At 39.2% G+C, this 19657-nt stretch overlaps 1 protein-coding gene across 1 annotated transcript; it reads left to right on the top strand.

The window, feature by feature from the left end:
- The first annotated feature begins 4591 nt into the window (after positions 1–4591).
- PLRG1 (pleiotropic regulator 1) lies at positions 4592–19283 on the top strand. Its single transcript, XM_058838291.1, has 15 exons — positions 4592–4703; positions 6420–6526; positions 6742–6884; positions 7929–7982; positions 9131–9224; positions 9654–9744; positions 9939–10040; positions 11549–11641; positions 11987–12136; positions 12245–12346; positions 12847–12949; positions 13519–13627; positions 15128–15267; positions 16782–16975; positions 17961–19283. Exons 1-15 carry the CDS (start codon positions 4695–4697, stop codon positions 18018–18020), a joined length of 1551 nt encoding a protein of 516 aa, XP_058694274.1. The 5' UTR covers positions 4592–4694; the 3' UTR covers positions 18021–19283.
- The last annotated feature ends 374 nt before the right edge of the window (positions 19284–19657 follow it).

Below are 19657 nucleotides of genomic sequence, written 5' to 3'. Positions count from 1 at the left end.
TGTTTTATAGGAAGTTGCATATCACTGCTCTCATAAAAGCAGTTTTAACATTTCAGTGTGTTTATATCCTGTGATTTTCTTGGGCATTATAAATGACCATAATGTACTGAATTAAATTAAATGTGCCAAATGGGAGCCAGCACACTTTTTTGAAGTCATTCATATAGATGTCTTAACCCAGGAAGGGATGCAAACTGTGGTCTGAGCTCCCATTTCAAAGACAAACTTGATGGAGGGGAGAATTTTATGGGAAGCAAAGCTAAGAACAGCCAAAATTGCTAGATATAGGCCTTTTTCCTGTATTTGTGCTGTTGTCAGAATTCTAGCAAACTATGGAGATTCACAAAATATGAAAACTGTTTAACCTGACTGGCTTAATTATTAAACAGTTTGGCTCCAAATCAGCCATGGTTCAAGCTGCTAAAACTCTACTGAATTGGATCTCCTGCATGAGGACATCACCAACACTACTAAATTTGGAAGAACACAAACCTCTCCTTACAGACATTAAAGAAATGTGTCCAAAGCCAAAACTGACATCATTAACAAGATATTTCCACTTATGGATGCTAGCCAATATGTTATCATTGATTCTGGGAATATCCTAACTTTTAATACAGTTTTCCTTCCATGTACCTCTGAGGGAAGTTCAGCCACCCTCATCTTACATATGCAAGGGACATAGTCATCTTGAACCTTTGCCCAGAGCTTACGAGTAGCTCGTGGTACAGTGGAACTAAAACTAGGTCTCACTATTCCTGAGCTAGAAACTCAAATTATCCCAGCTCAGTTCACACAAATCCTAATTAAATATTAATAATACCAAGTGATATTTGTGCTAGATCTGTTTTGAAACCATCAGCATGTTCTGCAGTAATTTATGGTGTCCCTCAGGCATTAAGCTTTCTTCAGCTCCTGATGAAGAGCCCTGGTTGTCTGTGCAGAGGCTGTGGGAGACTGGATGACGAGGGTTGGCGCAGAAGCCACCAAGCCAACTGCAGAGTCTCAGCACGGGAAATCCCCAAGCTTATTCTGCCTTCAGATGGGATTTCCCCTTTGAAACTCAGCCTTCAACCTTCCCAGCTCCAATACTTTTCATTGGCTTCCCCAAGAGAGTGGTTGGCCGTGTCTCCCCGAGGATTCTCCATGAGCAACACGTGTATGTCACACCCCAGCAGGCTGGCGGCCACATGCCAAATGACCAGATGCCTCAGGGCAGGGATCGTGTGACTGTCCATCTGGTAGGCAAGGGCCTTGTCTGCACTGCAGAGGTTGTGCCTGGAGACTTTTATCAACAAAAATGGTCCAAATTTGGAATGGCATACAGAGTCCATTTTGGCAAACATACGCACATACGGAAAAGCATTTTGGCAGCAGAAGTTAATCTCCATTAGAGTCTTGATTATGAGATGTGATTTTATTCATGCTTGAACCATTACAGTCAGGTCAAGACTTTATAAGGATTGAATAAAGCCTTATGAAGAACCAACACTATAGCTTAAATTGCTTCTAAAAATGGTATCAAAGAAGCTCTCGCTTCAAAACAGAAAAACCTATCTCTCCCCCTTCATACCCCCCTCCTCCAACTCATGTGGCTAATGAGAAGGTGTTCCCAGAGCTAATGTGGTGATACCACAGCACGCCTCCTAGAAACTGCAGTAATACTCCATGGACCTGTTGGTGTTCCAGGACACCCCTCTGTACAGTATTTTTGTACTAAAAAGGCACTTACTGGCAGAGGCGTATGTGTGTTTTGAGGAACGACTGTTTGCTCGCTGCCCTGGTATTTGTTGTGCTGGCAGTGATGCAACCCTCTTTACACAAACCCCCTGTCCCCAGGTGAGTCGAGATCACCAGATCACGGCTCCTCAGAGCTGAATGTATCCCCCATTGAGGCCTAGGGTACAGAACCTTCTTGGCTTACATTGAGCTATAGCATTTCAATTTAAAAATAGCTGTTGATTTAGAAATGTTCTTTTAAACCAGTAGTGTTGTAATAGTGTCATCCTATGAAAATGATATTGTAAACTTAAACGTTCACCTCTGCTGAGATGAACATACTTTTTTCTTATTTGCTTTTACTACTACTACTGCTTATTTACTTTTAGTAGCAAATATTACTTCAAAGGTTTCTTGTAAATGATAATTAATGCTATCTCCATGTTCTGGGAGCAACATTAATGAGTGGGCTATTCACTTTGGCTTCAATATAACACTAAAAAGTTCATCCAATTTTCTAGTAACCTTTTATGAAATAGTACTTATTAAAAAATAGTTAGCTATTTCCACAATTGCAGCTGTAGCTGACATGCAAGAACACATCAAGAAGCCATATGTAATAAGGAAAATTAATTAAGTGCATATTCTTATTAATATTACTGGCATGATTTATTGATGTTCCAGAACTAAATTTGACCTTAGACTAAACCTTCTAGGAAAAAAAATAAAAAAAAATTGAATTTGTCCTCTAACTGGATTCTGAAATCTCAGAAAATATTAATTTGTCCTCTGAGTTTCCAAAGCATTACAAGGATAACGGGAAACAAGTTCAGATTATAAATTTCTGAGGGGAATGTTTATGCATTAAAAAAAACTAGAAAACTACAGCAACTCCAGGACCATGTGAATACTATAACAGTAATAACAAGCACAGAAAAGTTTTCTTGCTAAATATAATTTTTTTTTGTTTGTTTTGCTATGAGAGTGCATATTTCAAATTTGGTTTCCCTTTAAAAGGCAGTGGAAATAAGTCTGATTTCTTTCAACAGAAAATAGGAAGGAAACAACTCTATAGACTGCCAGAACCTAGCCTTTAAACCATTTCCACATATCAAATGCACCAGTCAACTGAGTGATCAAGCAGGCACATGCTAATCTGTGTGCAACCTTAAAAAAGAAAGATAAACCTGTTTGAAATCCCTAGCCCTCCTCAAATTTCCTTTCAAATGTTGTGTATCTTCAGTCTGACCTCATCAGCCCAAGAGGATGTAAGAAACTTGCCCCATCTTGACACACTACCCTGTGGAGTTTGCATTCTAGGTTGCACTTTAAGCAAGGACAGACAATGCTTCCCCCGTTCGAGGTGCTGTGCTGATCTTTACAGGAAACTCTGAAATCCAGCAGGGACTGCCAGTCTCACCAGAGGGACTACCAAAATAGGCTGACCTGTTGAACATGAAACCTGGCTGCCTTGGCTTAAAGGTGAGCTGGCAATAGTTCTCCACCGTTACTGACACAATGTAATTGGCATCTCTTCCCCACCTCTACCTAGAATGGGAGCTGGGGCTCAAAACCACTTCAAGCACGTTTCCATCATTGTATCCTAAATTACTAAATACAAACCAGAAGTGACCCACCAGCTGCAGAAAAGATACTATATTTATGTCAAGCAGCCAAGCTGTGTACCAGAAATAATCCCAGGCTAGCGCTGTCCTGTAGCTAATAAAGACAGCAGGTTTGAACCAGCTATGTTGCATTGAATTACTTCTAGCTCAGATCGTTTTGTAAACTGTTCACAGCTCAGGCATGCAGGCAAGCAGACAGAGCGGCTGGTTTAGTAGTAAAGAAGAGCATCACGATGGAGTGGCTCAAAAGATGAGTTTGCCAAATCCCAGCTACTGCTCAGGAGGACAAGATTTCCCAGAATTAAGAGCAGATGAGTGTATGTGGAGAAAGTAGGTCCCTATCTGAAATTTGCACGGATGCATTTGGTTATTCTGCTCATGAATTGAAGTATCAGATGGAGTACCAGGGTACATTTGGAAGAGAATTACAATCTCTGCCCTTTCACAACCAGCACTTTGCCACGAACTGCAGGGGTTGACAGCTCGTTCGTTCACACGCTTCACTTTCCATCGAAATTAGGTCCTTGGAGCCTAACTCTTCCCAAATGATCAGCTATAATGGTTAACATCCAATATTACCGCGGTTCAAAGTTGCGTTGCTTTACCCTCGAGAACTCACGAGGAAAGCGGCACTTGACACCTGTAGCTGCACGGCCCCAGACAGCTGCCAAGGGCGATGGTTTCGGAACCAAGCCGGGACCGCCCAGCTCACGCTCAGTCCCTCCGGCTGAGGCGGCGCCGCTCCCGCAGCGCCACAGCGCCCTCTGCCGGCCGCTGCCGGGAACGGCCTGCCCCCAGGGCCGGGACAGCCGCCCGCAGCGCCGCGGGAGGGACGGCTCGGGCTGCGGGGAGCGCAGTGCGGTCACTGGGTCCCACCTGCCGGGTCCACTCTATGTCCGGGCACGCGGCACAGGGTTATGTCCAGAGGGTATCTCCAGTGAGGGAGACTCCGCGACCTCTCTGGGCAGCCGGTGCCGCTGCACGATCATCTGCACAGTAAAAAAGTTCTTCCTCATGTTCAAGGTAGAACTTCCTGTGCATCAGATTCTGCCCGCTGCCTCTTGTCCTACCGCTTGGCATCACCGAGCGGAGCCTGGCTCCGTTCTCTTGGCACCACCTGTTTATATATTTGTAGACACTGATGAAGTGACTCGCACCGCCTAATCCGCCAGCTCCAGCGGGGCTCGAACCCGGGACCCCCCGTACAGCGAGTAGACCGGTCGCCATAAGGCCCGCCCCTCCGTTTTAGCGCCTCCGCCCATTTCCCTCCATGCGTCACTTCCGGTGCGGCGCGGGAAGGCGCCGGAAGTGGTTCCATAGTGGCCGCGGCGGGGGGAGTTCGGCGGCGCCATGGCGGAGGTGAGGGACGGGGGAGCGCATCCACTCTGTCATGTCCTTGAGGCGCCCCTGGCGGGACCAGGGAGCGGGGCCGGGTCAGTGGGGCCGGGCGGGAGAAGCGCCGTCCCGCACCCGCCACCCTCGCTATCCCCCGGGTGGGAAAGGCCGCTGTAGGGATGGACCCTGGCGGCGTCTCCATCTGAGCAGCCCCCGCCCGGTCCGGCCTGGGGACAGCGAGGTGCCCGCAGGACGCAGCGGGTGTGGGTCATCGGAGCGTACGTGTCTGGGGCGGGAGTGAGCAGTGGGCAGCGGGTTTACTCTGCCAGACTTGTGCCGAATGCGAAATTGGTGCACGGGGGCATCCGGCTAAGCATCGCTACCCTGTCAAGAGAGGGGATTGTCCCGCGGGGCGGCCTCACCTCGAGTGCTGGGTATTGTTTCGGGTGCCACAACTTCAGAAAAGGGTATAAAGGAAATGGAGATGAATACTCTAGAGGGAAAACGTTAGGAATGGATGAGGTCACTTGCCATGTTCAGCCTGGAGAAGAGAGTGAAGGGAAACCTCATTTCAGCTTACAGCTTCCTCGTGAGGGGGAAGCAGAGGAGCAGGCTCTGATCTCTGTAGTGAGCAGGGACAGGATCCAGGAGAATGGCCTGAAGTTGTGTTAGGGGAGGTTTAGGTTGGATATTAGAAAAAGATTCTTCACCCAGAGGGTGGTTGGGCACTGGAACAGGCTCCGCAGGGAAGTGGTCACAGCACCAAGCCTGACAGAGTTGAGTGAATGTTTGGACAGTGCTCTTGGGCACAGGTTGTGACTCTTGAGGTGTCTTGTGCAGGGCCTGGAGTTGAACTCGATGATCCTTGTAAGCCGCTGCCAAGTGAGCAGGTTGTGTGACTGTGGGGAAGTGATGCTGTGGTGTTTGACCACCGGAGAGCTACTGACTCTGCTAGCCCATAAAGGAAACCTCAGCTTTTTTTTGTGAGGGTTTGGGAGTACAGCTGTGGAGAAGGCCAGTGATTTTATAGGTTGTAGAATCTTTACTGTGGGGTGAATATCATGTGCCTCTGAAAGCATGTGGGGCTGCCAGCATTATAGAAGGAAGTGCAATGACTGCTGCCTGATGCAACACTATGAACTGTTTTCTTACAGAAAAGCATCTGTCAGAAATTAGTGGCAGAAGCTTCTTCCCAATTGGGGAGAGATGGTGTTACCTACTCCATTTGTGGTGTCAGCAGCTGCTGCTGTTGTGTGGTAATTAGCCATGTTAACATGAAGTGGTACTGCACACAGAAATTCGTGATTGCCTGCGTTCTTTTTACAGTGGCAGGGGAGGAAAATTTACAGGTGTTTTTTGTTTCAGAATTGAAGTCTTTATTGCTTACATGTAAAAACAGAAATGGGAAGGACATGGGATAAAAGCTTTTATACTCATGGATTTGTCATGTAGATACCAGTGCAGAAAGTTTGATCAAAGTTTTTGGCTTGCTTTTCAAATCCTTGTAAGTTTTCAAGGGATAGTATATAGTTTTGAATAAATGCTGAAGTAAAATAACTAATGCAATAACTAGATTTTTTAGTTTCCACGAAGATTAATGTCTTCTGTGAACTGAATGGTTCCGTGTCCTGTAATAGAACTGAGATTTGAAATTGCTGCTCATTTCAATTTATGTTTCAGTGTTCGGTTTTTCATTTAAATCTGTTCAAACATACTTAAATTGTCTTGTCTTTATTTTAGGAAGTCCAAAAGCATTCTGTGCACACACTTGTGTTCAGGTCTTTGAAGAGAACCCATGACATGTTTGTAGCTGATAATGCCAAGCCTATCCCATTGGATGAAGAAAGGTAAGTGCTGCTGCGCTGAGTGAAATTTTAAACTCTGTTAAATGATTGCTCCACCCAAGTCAGAAATGTAGGTGTTTCTGTACTGTTAACAGTGTAATTTTGAGGGGAGATAAGTATTAGAGTTGTAATGTATGTTTTAGGACATTCTCTCTAAAATATTTCAAAACTTGGTAACAGTTCAAAAACTGGGGTTTAATGCTTTACTCTTCTCACAGTCACAAGGTGAAAATGGCAGTCAAGCTGCGCACGGAGTACGGCTCAGTGCTACACATGCCCACTCTCAAAGAGAACCTGAGGGAGAAAGGAGGCCCCAACACTGGGGATCCCTATGGGCACAAACAGTATTCTGGAAATCAAGGTTAGTTTGACCTTAGTGGTACATTTGTCCTTTCTTTTGTAACAATCTCACTGATGTAAAATCTGCAGAATGCAGTGCGGTGTTAATACACTGGAGATAAATCAGAAATCAAAAAAACCTTTTTTGATTGGTATTTTTTTTGCTAGAGTCCACATGAGAAGTGATTCAGAAAAAGTTTGTTTTAAAGAAGGAGTTATTGTGTGCTGTGGGTTTTTTATAATGATTAATTGGTGAAAAGAGTAATTTTTGGTAACGTTAGTATGTGGTGTACTTAGGTTAGAGTTGAGTATTATATTTCTTCTGTTTGCAAGTTCATGATCATTAAGAACATGCTCTTTTGTTGGCTTTTGTTTGTTTTGGCATTTTTATGTGTTTTTTTTTGTTATTTTAGTTTTGTTTCATAGTATATTTACAGTCCTTTAGCTGTGAAAATTTTAAACCAGGAAACATTTCAAATCTGTAGAGTTTTTTTCAACATGTTTTGTGATCTATAAAATGTGTATGTATTAGGTAGCTCACATATTAAAATTTCTCTTCTAAAAATGCTGCTTCGTTTTAGTTGAGGCAATTGATACTCAGTTGGTACTGAGATTCTGCCTAAGGTGCTTCATTTGGAAGTATTGTGAAAGTGAAACCTGTTGACAGAGAATTAAAAATCTTTTAAGAAGAAACTTTTTCAATTCTGACAGCATAGACAACCGACTAGCTTACATTTCAGACACCCATGCTGTTTGTATACTTGAATCCTTTTCCATTATATCTGCTTCAAAGGAAGTATGAAAATTTTTCTATTGAGTCCCCTTGATAACAGGTAGCTTCACCAGTGAAATTAATTATTTTTTTACAGTTGAGTTTACTAAGATGGAGATAACCAGAGCAAATTAAATTAATGAAAACGAGAAATGTCTGAGTACTTTGGAGGTGGTTACTGGTTTCTTCTGCTGTGTTATGATCTGCTCTCTTTTCATCTATTTGCTGTTGGAGTGCATTGTTTGCAGTGCAGTATAAATGTAATTATTAATATAACATTCTCTTGCCCTTTAGGACAAGAAGTTGAGTATATGGTAACTGGTACACACCCATACCCATCTGGGCCTGGTAAGTAAAATTTTGCAAGTGTTTACATAGATTTTTTGGGTTCCTGTATGAACAAGGTACCCTTCATCTTAGCAGGAGCAGGCTTCCTCTTGATGTGAATATATACTTAATAATAGTGGAATGTTGCCTGCTTTTCATCACCAGAGCAGAAATGTGCAGGTTTCACCACCATACTCTGGGGAAGAGACTTGAGGGTGTAATAATTTTAGTGTCATTTGCCTGTGCTTGTACGGGTTATGTTTCTGTGTTGTCACACTGGCCATTGCTAATTGCCACTGTTACAGATTGATCCTGCTCTGTTCTTGTAAGAGCTTAGTTTTAGCTGTTGATCTTTCATTGTGCTTAAGTTTATTATGAGTATAGTGGAAAATCTGTTGTCTTGATTTGTAACTTAACAGATATGAGTGTTCAGTGAACCTTCAACCATTAAAAAAGCAGGCATAGTTGTTTGTGCTGTTTCTTGTTTTAACCTGAATATTTTGCCCAAATACTGAGTTTGTTGTTAACTGACAGAAATTTGGTTAGGAAAAGAAGTAAAGTGATGAGTTAAATTCACCAGTCTGCACCAAAACTATACTTCACAAAGCATTTTTAATTTTTTTTTTTTAGACAATACCTGCTTTTCTTGAGATAAGGTTAAGAATCTGAAGATGTAGCCTGACATTCTTACTTCAGTAGGACTAAACCTTTTGTAGTTCTGGCACCACTGCATGATGCCAAACACTGCATAGGGATGGATTATAAATTGTACTAAAGGGCCTAAGTTAGCAAATGTTTCACAAGATTGTGTTTATTTCTGTGATGTTTGGATTTCCATAGCAGTTGCAGCTGGATATAAAGATGGATGCTGCTCGTAATTAGACTTTTTCTTTGTTTGTTTTTACTGCCGTACTGTTTTATACTGTAGAATTTTGTACTCACATATATAATAGATCAAGATGGAAAGGATTTGTGCCAAAATAAAGATTTCAGTAGATTTGAACTGGATGTGACAATGTTATTGAAGGATGAGAGTTAATATTACAGGTGTGTCAGGCCGTTGTTCGCAGGTATATGTGTATATATATGTTTGTATACCACACTTTTGAATTCCTGTTTAAAGGAGTTGTCTTTGTTTCTGATGTGGTTTGTTTTGGTTTTTTTTCAAGGTGTGGCTTTGACAGCAGATACTAAGGTCCAGAGGATGCCAAGTGAATCTGCAGCACAGTCCTTAGCTGTAGCACTTCCTGCTTCCCAGTCCAGGTACTGCTCTGTTACCTCATTGACACGGTTATCTATGGGAATTTCAGGGCAAATCACAGATGCTGGAATAAGAGCTGCTTGGACTAGTTCAGCTATTCCTTAAGAAACTGCTTTTAGTGTGGACAGGCATTATTGTTCTGGTTTTTTTGTTGGTTTGGTTTTTTTGGTTTTTGTTTTTTTTTTTTTTGTATTGTCATGAGAGGTAGTGGGTGGAAGCTGGTACAAGGGAGATTTTGTTTAGTTGGAAGAAAAAAATGGTATTGTGGGTATCTGTACCTTGGGGTGGTCAAGCCTTGGACAGGGTGGCAGGAGAGGTTGTGCGCACTCTCCATCCTGAGAGGTGTAGAACACTCAGCTGGGTGCAGCCCTGTGATGTCTTTTCACTTAGCAGGAGAAAGTTGATCCATGAACCATTTTCACTCATCCTAGGCTGGATGCAAACCGGACAGCTGCTGGTGTGGGTGACATTTACAGGCATGCTGGAATATCTGAGCGTTCACAACCTGCTGGGATGTCTGTGGTGAGTCTGTTTCACATCAAACATGAATAGTACATGGTGTTGACCAGATTGCTTCCTGGGCTGTGTGTGTTGTGTGGAGATCTCTTGACTGACTAAATTTAATCAGTATTGAGAAGGCAAAATGAGAAAGTTTTAGGCTTTGGGCAAAGAGATAAGCTACAAACCAGAAGACTAACCCTTCTTTTAACTTACAGGCTATGGTGGAAGCTGGTGGAAACAAAAATTCTGCACTGATGCCAAAGAAGGCTCCAACCATGCCGAAACCTCAGTGGCATCCACCTTGGAAACTATACAGAGTAAGTCAGAAATTACATGACACAAACATGCACATAAAAGTAAACATATTTTATGTAAAATTATTAATCATATTTTTTGTTTTCACTCATAAAAATATAGTCAAATATGATTTAAAAGGTGATGAAAAAGTGATCACGACTTAATTGTATGCACACACTCTCTCTTTGAACCTCTTTTTTACTCTTGTAGCTATGTTATGATAAATTTGGTGGAAAGTTTGCTGTATAAGTCAGAAATCTGAAGGCTAACCTTTAATGCAATTTTTTGAAAAACACTTGGGCTCCAAGAAGTATATAAGTTTTCTAAATACAGCATGATTTGAACATGTTTGCTATAAAAATTAAGGTAAATGCCATTTGAAAGAAATGGCACTAAAATAAACCTGTGAGATTTATGGTAAACAGATGAAAAATTGAGAAAAATGCCTCCTTGTTAGGAGCACTTTCTTTTCAGAGAAATGCTGTCAATACAATTGAAGTCACTGGACTAATAAACATATAAACAGTTTTAGTGAAGGCTTATTTTAATGAAGGTCAAAATCCATGCTCAACAAGGCAAAAGACTGTTCAGACAGCTTGGAAATAGTAGCACAGCTAGAACACCAAATGTGGATTTCATGTATCTGTTGCTTTAGATTTACATTTCAAATGGTTTTCCTGAGCTTGGTTTGAAGTTGTTTATGAAAGATGTGAATTCAAAATAGGTAAAATGAATTATTTCTTAGATTTCTCCCCAGAAAAGCCCATTTCTATTCCTATATTAGGAAGAAACCTAGACATTTATCTTAAAATGTTATATCTGTGGTCTCATGTGATCAGAAAAGGCCACTTTACCTTTCCAAGATATTTCTGCTTAAGAAGCTTTGTTGTGTTTTAAATCTTTTGAGATTAACTGTATGAGAGTACATGAGACATGACATCTGTGAAACTAGTAATGGGGCTTGGTTTTAGCTGTCTGACTTTGCTTTCAGCAGCCTGTTTCCCTAAATTCTCCAAAGCATGTATTGGCTATTTCTTGTGAGATTGGTCTCCATTGTTTTATTACTGGAAAGTGTCCAACTCTCGTATTACCCCTTGTTTTGGGGAAGAGAAGGTGATGATGTGCTTTAAGAGGTTATTATATAGAAATGTGATTTAATTGCCAATATTTTTAAAATTGTTCTTTGCATAAGCACTATACAGCAGCATAAGGAATCTGTGATCAAATACAGTCTTTCTCTGCAAAGCCTTGAGTGTTGAGCCACAGTGTTGTTGACTCTCAAAGCATGTGAAAAAGTTGCTTATGGGAACAGGATCCTTACATACTGCAGCTTCCCCAGGTCTGGCGTATGTAAATTTCTAGTTTTCTCTTTGTTTAACTGAAGTAGAAATCAAGCTGTCTTCAGATCTGATTTCACATTTGAGTTTTCTTGATAAATACTAGCAAATTTCAGTGTTGGAGAAGGAAAATTACATCAAAAGGTATTGTATTATTTCTGATCTAGAATTTTTTTTTGCTCTTTCTGAAGGTTATCAGTGGTCACCTGGGCTGGGTGAGATGTATTGCAGTAGAACCAGGAAATCAGTGGTTTGTTACTGGCTCTGCTGACAGAACCATAAAGGTAAGAGGTTGGAAGAAAAGACTGAAAAAGTTTGCAGGGAGGGGGGTTTGTTTTTTTTTAGTTCTCTTTTTATTTAAAAATGTTTCCAGCTCTTAGAAACAATCTCTTGTTTACTGTTTGTGGAGTAGTGAACTGCAGAACATTTTTTCTTTTATTACCTTGTCATAAAGGATTTGTGGAGTAGCACTAGTTTTTCTTGTGTTTTCATTTATTACATTCTAGTATCTGGAGAGCAAGTTTATGATACTGTATTTTTAACTTACGTTGCAGCAGGATCAGTTACATCTGGGCTGTTTAACTGTGTAGCTTTTTCCTGTCTACCTTAAAATACCTATTTTGGTGCAGATTTGGGACCTTGCTAGTGGCAAATTGAAATTGTCTTTGACGGGACACATCAGTACTGTACGAGGGGTGATAGTAAGTGCAAGAAGTCCATACCTCTTTTCTTGTGGAGAAGACAAACAAGTGAAGTGCTGGGATCTTGAATACAATAAGGTAAGCTGCAGTTTCTTTACTTGAAGGAGTTGGTAGTAGCAAATACAGAAATCAAAGTATTTAGAATATTCTTTCAATTATTAGTTTGCTTGGTTTTTATTCATCTAGGTTATCAGACATTACCATGGTCATCTAAGTGCTGTCTATGGCTTAGACTTGCATCCAACAATAGATGTGCTGGTGACATGTAGCAGAGATTCAACAGCACGAGTAAGTATAATGCTGTTGTGTTTTGACATCTTGATGTGTGTATTTCAGTATCTTCATTTGTAAAAATGAGCACTTTGACTAAGTTATCATCAATTTAGATGGAATACGAAGATTATTTGTGTTACCTTTGTCTTACATTCATAAAATTGAAGCCCAAATGCACAAACATGCTATATCACTTCAGGATAACGTTTTATTTCTTAATTTGGTAGGTAGACTACATAGTATATGTAGGATTGCTTAGTATTTAGAAGGTGGTATGAGACTATGGTGACTTAAATTATCCATTTGCCTGGAAGTTCACTGGCAGGTTCCTGTTCCCTTTGAAATTTGCCACCTGAGGCAGTTGTGTGATAAACAGTTGTGTGAAAAATACCACCTAAATACCATTTTTTAATCTGTAGGACTATGGCTAGGGAATTATGTAATGAGACAGTGCCTAAAACACGTTGAATATGCACCTGTTACTGACTTCTGACATATTTGCTGTGAATTCATAGATTTGGGATGTAAGGACAAAAGCCAGTGTGCACACTCTGTCAGGACACACAAATGCAGTAGCAACTGTGAAGTGCCAAGCTGCAGAACCACAAATTATTACAGGTATAGTAGGCATGGTTTCATGAGTAACATGATTGAAAAACCTAATGGTGAATGTGTTTGTTCCATAATTGTGCGATGTTCATAATGTTATCTTGGTGAATTTGCTCAAATCTCATTTCAGTTTCTGTTGAAAATGGACCATGCAATGGTTGTTACATACTATTAACGGTATATTTAAGCAAATATGGCTGTGAATTATTTGAATGCTTTTCTGCACTTCCTTTTTTCTGGTGTTTTCATTTGTGTTATAGTATATATTGAGACTTGCATTTTCTGTGATACTTCAGTTTTCCCCATTTCAGTTAAGGAGTGTCCAGTACTGGTGGTTAAGTGTTCATCTTCTTTCCTATTATGTCAAAATCCAGCTTTGCAGTGTAACTTCCTAGCTCTTGGATTTAAAACTGAGTAAAAATACTTTTGCAATCCGGCATCTTCTTCATGTGAGGTGGCATTAGCATAATATTTCTGTCTTTTTCACATCATTTTGGCTGCCTTAGCAAAGTAGTGATTATGATAAAATCAAGACAATGGTTTCTACTGTTTTTTTAAAAATTTTCTTCTCATTGTAGGCAGTCATGATACTACCATACGGCTCTGGGACTTGGTGGCAGGAAAAACTCGTGTTACTTTAACAAATCACAAGAAATCTGTAAGAGCAGTAGTGCTACATCCAAGACAGTAAGTTTTCTTTATTCTGTTATGCTTTCACAGTTCTTTGAGAATTGAAGAGACCCAATGTGAATGGGTAGAATGGTAGAACAGAATAATGTGAGAAACTAATGCACTTAGGATGATGCAAAAATGTACATATTAATTATCAGATTAATTTTACTGCACTTATTGTGCTTCCCAGTATTGGCATCAGTGTACATTAGCAATTCTGAGAATGTCTTGTTATCCCACAGAGTTACTTAGATGTATGCCTTTCATTCAGTCCTTAAAACTTGGTGATACAGTGCCTATAAGGCTAACAATAAATATGTAACTGAATGGGTGTGAGCAGGAATTGCAGTAGTTTTGTAACATGCCATTGCACATGTGTGATTAATGCTAAAGGAGACAGTGATTAATAAAATGGCCTTTGTTTTCAATATTCACTGCACAAGACATTTCAATCTAACTGACCTTAAAAAAAAACTTAGTGTGAGAATTAAAGATTTGAAGCAGATGTTCTTGGAAGCACTCTGAATTTAGATGCTGTATTTTGATGCACAGCAGTTGCCTGTTTGAATCTCCATCAAAACAGTGGAGAAAAGGAATTCACGTAGAACTTGATAACTTCTATGCCTTTAATATTTTAAAATTATATTCTATCATTTCTATCAGAAATTCAGAATCTTGGATATGAATAAACTTTGTTCCAATGTGTGCCTGAAAAATTGTATATCCTGTTAGCTATAGAAAAAAACCCTAGTTTTACTTGCATTCTTTAAAAAAGTAATTCAGGTTTCACCTGAATTTTACCTTTGTGGAAATAAACTTGAAGTGTTCTTGTCAAACGGCAGCAACTGTCCGCCTATAGTTCAGTATTTCTGTTTTTTTTTAATGTTGTGGTATTTTCTTGTAATGCTCAATTTTTTATTTGTGGTATCTTTTAAATAGACATCAAATTCCCTGGACATTGTGGCAAATGAAAGTATTCCTACAGGCTTTTGTATGTGCTACCCAAATAAACATGTAACTGCTTGCACATCTTAAAATGAATGAAATTTTTGTTTTGGGGTAACTCAGGGGAAGAAGTTGTCTTGTTTAGTTAAATTTTTGCAGGGCTTTTTCCTTGCTTATGTAATTTTGGAAGACTAGCCATTAGCCTATGCTTGGGGCTTGTTGCCTTTTTTTTCCTATTTCCTTTGCTGATGATGCCCTTATACCTGAAAATTTGGCAGAATAACAACTGAAGAGAACTTAACATGCATTTTAAATATTTGTTTGCATATTAAATCCTACAGCATACAGGATACTATAAAGTTTAGTTTATGAAGCAGAAATAAAACTGTAGAAATGGGTAATTCATGACTTCACAAAATTCTTTAATTTCATGTGAAGTAAACATGTCAGAAAAGCAGTTTCAATATTAAGTAATTTTGGAACTAGCATTTAGCAATAGTTTTAATGAAGGACATTTGCTCTCACTACAGCTATTTTGAGCTTTAATATACTGTGCTTATTTTCTTTCAGTTACACATTTGCATCTGGTTCTCCAGATAATATCAAGCAGTGGAAATTCCCAGATGGAAACTTCATTCAGAATCTCTCTGGTCACAATGCTATTATAAACACACTGGCTGTAAATTCCGATGGTGTTCTGGTCTCAGGAGGTAAAAATGAGAGATACACATTCCTCTTCTCTCCCCCTGTACATGAGGCTGGAGGTCCTTAGACATAGATGCTCATGGAGCTCTGCTTTATCTGGGCCTGTCAGCTTCCTTTAGCCAGCTCCATTTCATTTCGTAGTGAGTATGAAGGGCCACTTTCATGTCCTTGGGTGTTTCTGAGCTGCATGCAAATAAAATAAATTTGAAGGACTTCTAATGTTCTGCAAGGAAGAGGTTTCTTCTTCTCAGCAGGCTGCTGCTGCAAGGCTCCAGAGTCCATCCTTTATTATCTGCTGGTAATTAGTACCTTCTCTAGAGTTAGCTGTATGTTGATGCAGTGAGACTGGATAGAGGATATAGAAGCATCTTGCTAAAGCAAATTGGGAACAAGTCACTTGGTCCCATGTGCCCTTGGTCCTGTAGGATAGTGATGTGGCATAAGATGGAAATGTGCTAAGAAGGAGCTAGGAAACAGCCAATTGCATTGTCACCTTACTCTGGTTGTGTTTCCAACTATGTGTAAAAGGGCCCCTTGATTTTAAAATTTGGATAAAGCTGTATTTGACAACAGGCTTATCCCAAATAAGAACAAGAACTTCACAAAATACTGAAATGGACTTTTGCGTCATTATTATTATTTGAAGACACTTTCAGAACATCCTTGTAAGACCTTTTTGTGTTAGTAGTAGCTGAGTCTTAAAAAAACACCTTCTCCACATAAAAAAGCTATTATCATTTTAATAATATTAGTTGCAACTTTTTAAACGTTAAAATTTGAGTATCAATTCTCCCCTTTACATCCTCACACTATCTACAGCAGCTTCACAGAAGGCAATGCTGAATTAAAAGAAGTTGATTCTACTTGGAGTTTTCTACTATAGAAACACCCTTCTTAAAACATCTGGATTTCTTGTCTAGCTGGCAGCTGTGGAGAAATTTAATTTTTAATAGATCTGTTTTGGCTAGATAATGCTTTTGAAGGGTGTTGGGTTTTGTAACTGAAAAATTTTCTTGAAAGTGTCCTTAATAGAGAGTTCAGATTGCTGTGAATGCTCTGTAGCTGTTGCCAGTAGCAGCAATACTGGCAGTTGTTTAAACTGGAATTGGAATAAAATCTCTGCAAACAGTAAACCTACTTTGCATTAAGTAAGAGTTCTTAATGTCCTTAATCTTTTTGGGAGGATGATGCCTCTTGATTCAACTTCAGTGGAGCTAGTGAGCAGGGAGCTTGATATTCAGAATGCCAGTCCTTAACTGTGCCTCCAAAGCAACTTGTTGCAATTTCCCCGTGATGTAGTATATCATCGCTCCTGGTTATCTGATGAAAATCTAGATGAGATTCTGAGGAAGGAAAACTGCAGAAAATAGGAAAATTTATAGGTTGCACTGAGCTATTCTACATGAACGTTGTGTGATGTATTCCTGATGTATTTACTAGTTGTTCATGATGCTGCTTTTAGAAAACAGATAGAAATTAACTGGTCAAAATACTGAGTTTGTTTGTTTGTTTGTTGTAGCTGATAATGGTACTATGCACCTTTGGGACTGGAGAACAGGATACAATTTCCAGAGAGTACATGCAGCTGTACAGCCGGGTTCTTTGGACAGTGAATCAGGAATATTTGCTTGTGTTTTTGACCAGTCAGAAAGCAGATTGCTAACAGCTGAAGCTGATAAAACCATAAAAGTATACAAAGAAGATGATACTGCGGTATGTCAAAGTGTCTTTTTAAAGTGTTTTCATAGAATCAAAAAAATTCAGAGAAATATAACACATGTCAGTAGGGGACATGTTCAGACTTACGTAGTCCATTTTGTTGAAGTTGGAAAGACCTCTGTATTAGCATTAACAGGACAGTAGCTAATTTCTGCATTCCTAATTATTGTTATCTGCTGTAGTACAAATAAGTGTCACGGGTGTGAACTCTTCTGTAAAAGATCTTTGTGGTGAAGTTTCGAGAGATCTGAATACAATAATGTACATTGAGTTTTGAACCCAATGGGGAACTGTGTGGGGTTGTATTGATAAAAACATGGGAATCAGCAAAATTATTTCACTTTACAAGTTTATTGTACTTACTTACATGATCTGGATTAGTTATTGGCCTTGACAGTTTTTGGAATTTAGAGTAAAGAGCTTATTTTCAAACTGTTATTCTAAAATCTGAATTAATTCACCAGTGGAGAAGACAACAGATGATTGTATAGTTTATCAGTGTATGTCTTCAATATAAAGAACATAGGAATTTTCATTAAATGTTGGAATTTTGTGCTGAATTAGACCTGGAGTAAAAGAATCAGGAATTTTTTTATCCATTTTGAAGATGGGCAAAATACGGACCATGACACTGATTACTAGTACTGATGTGGATATGTCTGGAAGGTTTGTCACTGGCAACTCCTGTTCATGTGCTTTGATAACCACATGTTGTTTTGGAAATGCCACTGGCAACCTGATTGGAAAAAAAAAGACAAGAACAGAACAAGCACTGTTATGTACTTCAGACAGTGAGATGATAGAAAATTTAATTTGGGTAAATTAATTACATGAATTTAGATGATCAGGTATTAATAATGCTACATATGAAATAGAGTGCAGATACTTTTTATTGTAAGTAGTGTTTTAAACCAAACCTTAATTATAGGTGAGTTTCAAGTTTAAAGTAATACTTATGAGATTCTTTTTTTTCATTTAGACTGAAGAAACCCATCCTGTCAGCTGGAAACCAGAAATTATCAAGAGAAAGAGATTTTAGTGCGGCAACATACTACTTCTGTATTTTTGTTTTGGCTTTCCTGAGAGCATTCAGTCACATTTTGTTCTGCCTAGAACAGCAGAACAAGAAGTCAGCTAAGTCATTGCTATTTCAACAAGTTTTATAATAAATTTTATTTCTCTTTCCTTTTGTCTTTTTTTGTTGCGATTCCAGCAAACCAATTGAATCTTAACTTTGTGGAATATGCATGGTTCATGAAAAAGATAGGTGTGCAGGTGGTTATTTTTTTAGACTTACACTCAATAGATTCTTATAAAGATATTTTGATGAGCTAGGTTTTCTGAAACACCCTTGCTTGACCTCAAAAGTTAATTGCAAATTTATGCATAGAAGTCATCTCCTGGAAGTTCCTTGGGGCACTTTCAGATTTTAGACCAATATTGTTTATTGTACATAGGCTAAGTCTGTACTAAATTAGAGTTACAGAATAATTTAGAAACAAGCAGGACAACACAAAATAAGGTAGTTTGCTTTAGGAACATGGCCACTGAGGATTGCTGGTGCTGTGTTATTGGATGAAATGGATCTTCAAAGTGTATCTTTCCCCAGGAAAGCTTTCTAATGGAAGCACTCATCTTCGTTTATGTTGTTTCAGAGTGGGTCTTCTGAGCTAGGACCGCTGTTGAGTCATTTTGTTTGCAGGACCGGTTTACTTTCTTTGTAGATGAACTGTTTGTTCTTTTCAGTTATCTAAAGCATATATGACAGTAGAGTGCAGTGAACTTTTAAAAGTCAGCTCAAGGAAAAGCTCTTAAGTCATTTAAGCCTTATTTTACAGGTTGCTGTCTTCCCGTGATCTTAGGACAGAATTTAAAATAAACTGTTACTGAAAGATAGTTCGTACTTCTGAAGAGACAAATCTTTCATTGGCTTTACAAATAGTCATGTAACAAGCAGTAAACATGCAAACCTCCTTGCTACTGCTTATCTGTGAAGTCTGTGCTGCTCTAAAGTAATTTCTCTTCACAGGGCAGTGGAGAAAATCATTGTCATCTGGCCATTCCGTTATTGGCAACTTTGCTGGCAGTGTTAATTGCTGCATTGGCAAGTTTTACGCTGGGTATATGCTGAGAACTAATCTGTGGCCTCATTGATACCAAGCATTGATGTCAAGCAATTCATAATAATTTCTATTCTCTTCCAGTTTGACTTCTTTCAAATCTAGGATTTGTGTTAGAGAAATGAGTTATTTGTAATTTAATTTTAACAAAAAGCTAGTAAAACTAAGTGTTGTTTATCTTATGACAATTTTTGTCTTCTTTATTATACATAGGAGGTCTTTTATTTATAATCTGGATGTTTGACAATGTCATTTCAAGGGAGTCCATGCTGCATAAATAACTGAATTTTAGTTGACAGCTACTGTTGAAGCAACTTCACAAAATAGGAAGGGGAATATTTGGTATTTACGAGTTGGGTTAAGCATCTTTTGAGTGGTAATTTGAATTTTTATGGATCTTGATTACAGTTCTTTCCATGTTAACACTTAAAAATCCAGACTGTGGTTTATGCATGTTGTATACTGCTACTAATGCTTCATTCCAGAAATCAGTGAATTATTGGTGTTATACAGAATTTTGTTGCTCACAGTGAAATCCACTTTAGGAAGCCAGAGT

Source organism: Poecile atricapillus, chromosome 4 (assembly GCF_030490865.1).
Source record: "Poecile atricapillus isolate bPoeAtr1 chromosome 4, bPoeAtr1.hap1, whole genome shotgun sequence".
NCBI classification, from domain to species: Eukaryota; Metazoa; Chordata; class Aves; order Passeriformes; family Paridae; genus Poecile; species Poecile atricapillus.
This window is presented reverse-complemented; position numbering and strand designations above follow the sequence as displayed.

What these genes read in the sequence shown, in the direction of transcription:
- PLRG1 (XM_058838291.1), top strand. An exon ending in ACAGTATTCTGGAAATCAAG is followed by an intron (nt 6,885 to 7,928) that starts GTTAGTTTGACC and finishes CTTGCCCTTTAG; the next exon opens with GACAAGAAGTTGAGTATATG. An exon ending in CACCTTGGAAACTATACAGA is followed by an intron (nt 10,041 to 11,548) that starts GTAAGTCAGAAA and finishes CTCTTTCTGAAG; the next exon opens with GTTATCAGTGGTCACCTGGG.